This window comes from Emiliania huxleyi, assembly GCF_000372725.1.
Source record: "Emiliania huxleyi CCMP1516 unplaced genomic scaffold EMIHUscaffold_6241, whole genome shotgun sequence".
Lineage (NCBI taxonomy): Eukaryota > Haptophyta > Isochrysidales > Noelaerhabdaceae > Emiliania > Emiliania huxleyi.
In genome coordinates, this window is record NW_005197318.1 from 1 (window position 1) to 1,474 (window position 1,474).

General features: G+C 61.9%; 1 protein-coding gene across 1 annotated transcript; it reads left to right on the top strand.

The window, feature by feature from the left end:
• Positions 1–400, top strand: EMIHUDRAFT_374319 (hypothetical protein; the record flags this gene model as incomplete). Its single annotated transcript, XM_005763616.1, has 1 exon — positions 1–400. A coding segment is annotated over one exon (400 nt), but the record flags the coding sequence as incomplete, so codon positions are not given.
• Positions 401–1,474: the final 1,074 nt, after the last annotated feature.

Genomic DNA, 1,474 nt, shown 5'->3' on the forward strand with positions numbered 1-1,474 from the left:
GATTCAGCAGCTGGTGACTGCGTGGGGTGCTCCGGGCGCGGACCGTACCATCTTCATCCCCGAGGACAGGCTGCGCAGCAGCCCGCTGCCGCAGCTTCAGACAAAGCGCTGCTATCACCTCTACCATTCGGCCAGCAATCCGTGTGCGGCCGCGATCGCCGCCGATTTGGAGGCGCAGTTTGTGTCGCCGAACCACTCGGGGCTGCGGACAACGGCCGAACCGGAGCACCTTCGCCACGATGCCTGCGCCGCGTTTTTGCTCTACCTGAACGCCGAAACTTTCGCGCCGGGGGCGCGCGCCGACACGCTCGTCAGCGAGCTGGAGGCGGCGCTGGAGGCGGGCACCGGGCTGCTGCTGGCGCACGAGCGGCGCGACGGCTGGCGCCGGCTCACGTTCGACGAGATCATCGTCGCGACACCGGAGGGGCTCAGGACGGCCGGCGCGTACCGGCGCATCGCGACAGCCCTGCACGGCGGGCGGCACTATGCGGTCTCGCTGAGGCTGCTGCTGGACGAGCTCGACCTCCTGATCCGGCGGCCCGTCAGGAGCCACTCGCTGCTGGGCACCGTGCTCCGAAAGACCAGTGAGGCGGGCTCATCATCGGGTGACCTGATGCGCCGACGAAAGCGGGAGAGCCCCCGCTTGGGGAGCAGCTCGGTGTAGGTAGGTGTATGTTAGCCAGAGTTCTGACTGTGGTGGGGGCATGTGCATGTCGTTTCATGTCCATCATGTCTGTACGTTTGCTCGTGTCGAGCCGTGTTTTTCCAGGACAAACACATACAGTGGTGAACGGACACTGAGAACGGCGACACACACACGGAGCCGGAGAGCCGGTCCCCTCGCGGGTGACCTCTTGTCACGATGCTCGCCATGGCGCATGGGGCAAGAAAGTGCCCCCCCCAGCCCCAAAAAGCGTTGAGTTTGCGGCTATTGCTCAAAACTGTGGGAGAGAAGGCCTACATATTATGACTGTACCCATGACCCTGGTGCATGAGGTCTGCGGGTCCGGACATATCGCGGTCGTTGGCGCCGATGATGACCTCCGTAATGCCCTCGCAATCGCCTCTGGATAGGAAGAGCAAGCACCAAGAGGCCCGTCCCGGGTGAAAAGAAAGGAAGCGACGGCGGCACGTCAATACAAACGAGGGATGTGGGCATGGAGATGTACAATGTGGGAGAAGGACGGGTCCCCAACTCGCAGAGCAAGCATCTTGGAAGGACGACAGTACGACTGGACTCTGCGTTTCTTTTGATGTCGTCGCTGTCTCTCCTCGACTCGACTGTCTCTGTGCTTGTGAGAGAGATTTTTGGTGTGTTGTGGCTTGTGCGCATGCTTGTGCGACACTTGGTAAAGAAAGAAAGAAAGAAAACGAACAACCCAAGGGAGGGATGGGAGGACGGCACGCCGCCACCACACAGGGATTTTAAGGAGAGGGGTGTGGTGCGCTAGCCGTCGCCTACCCTTGGCGTCCG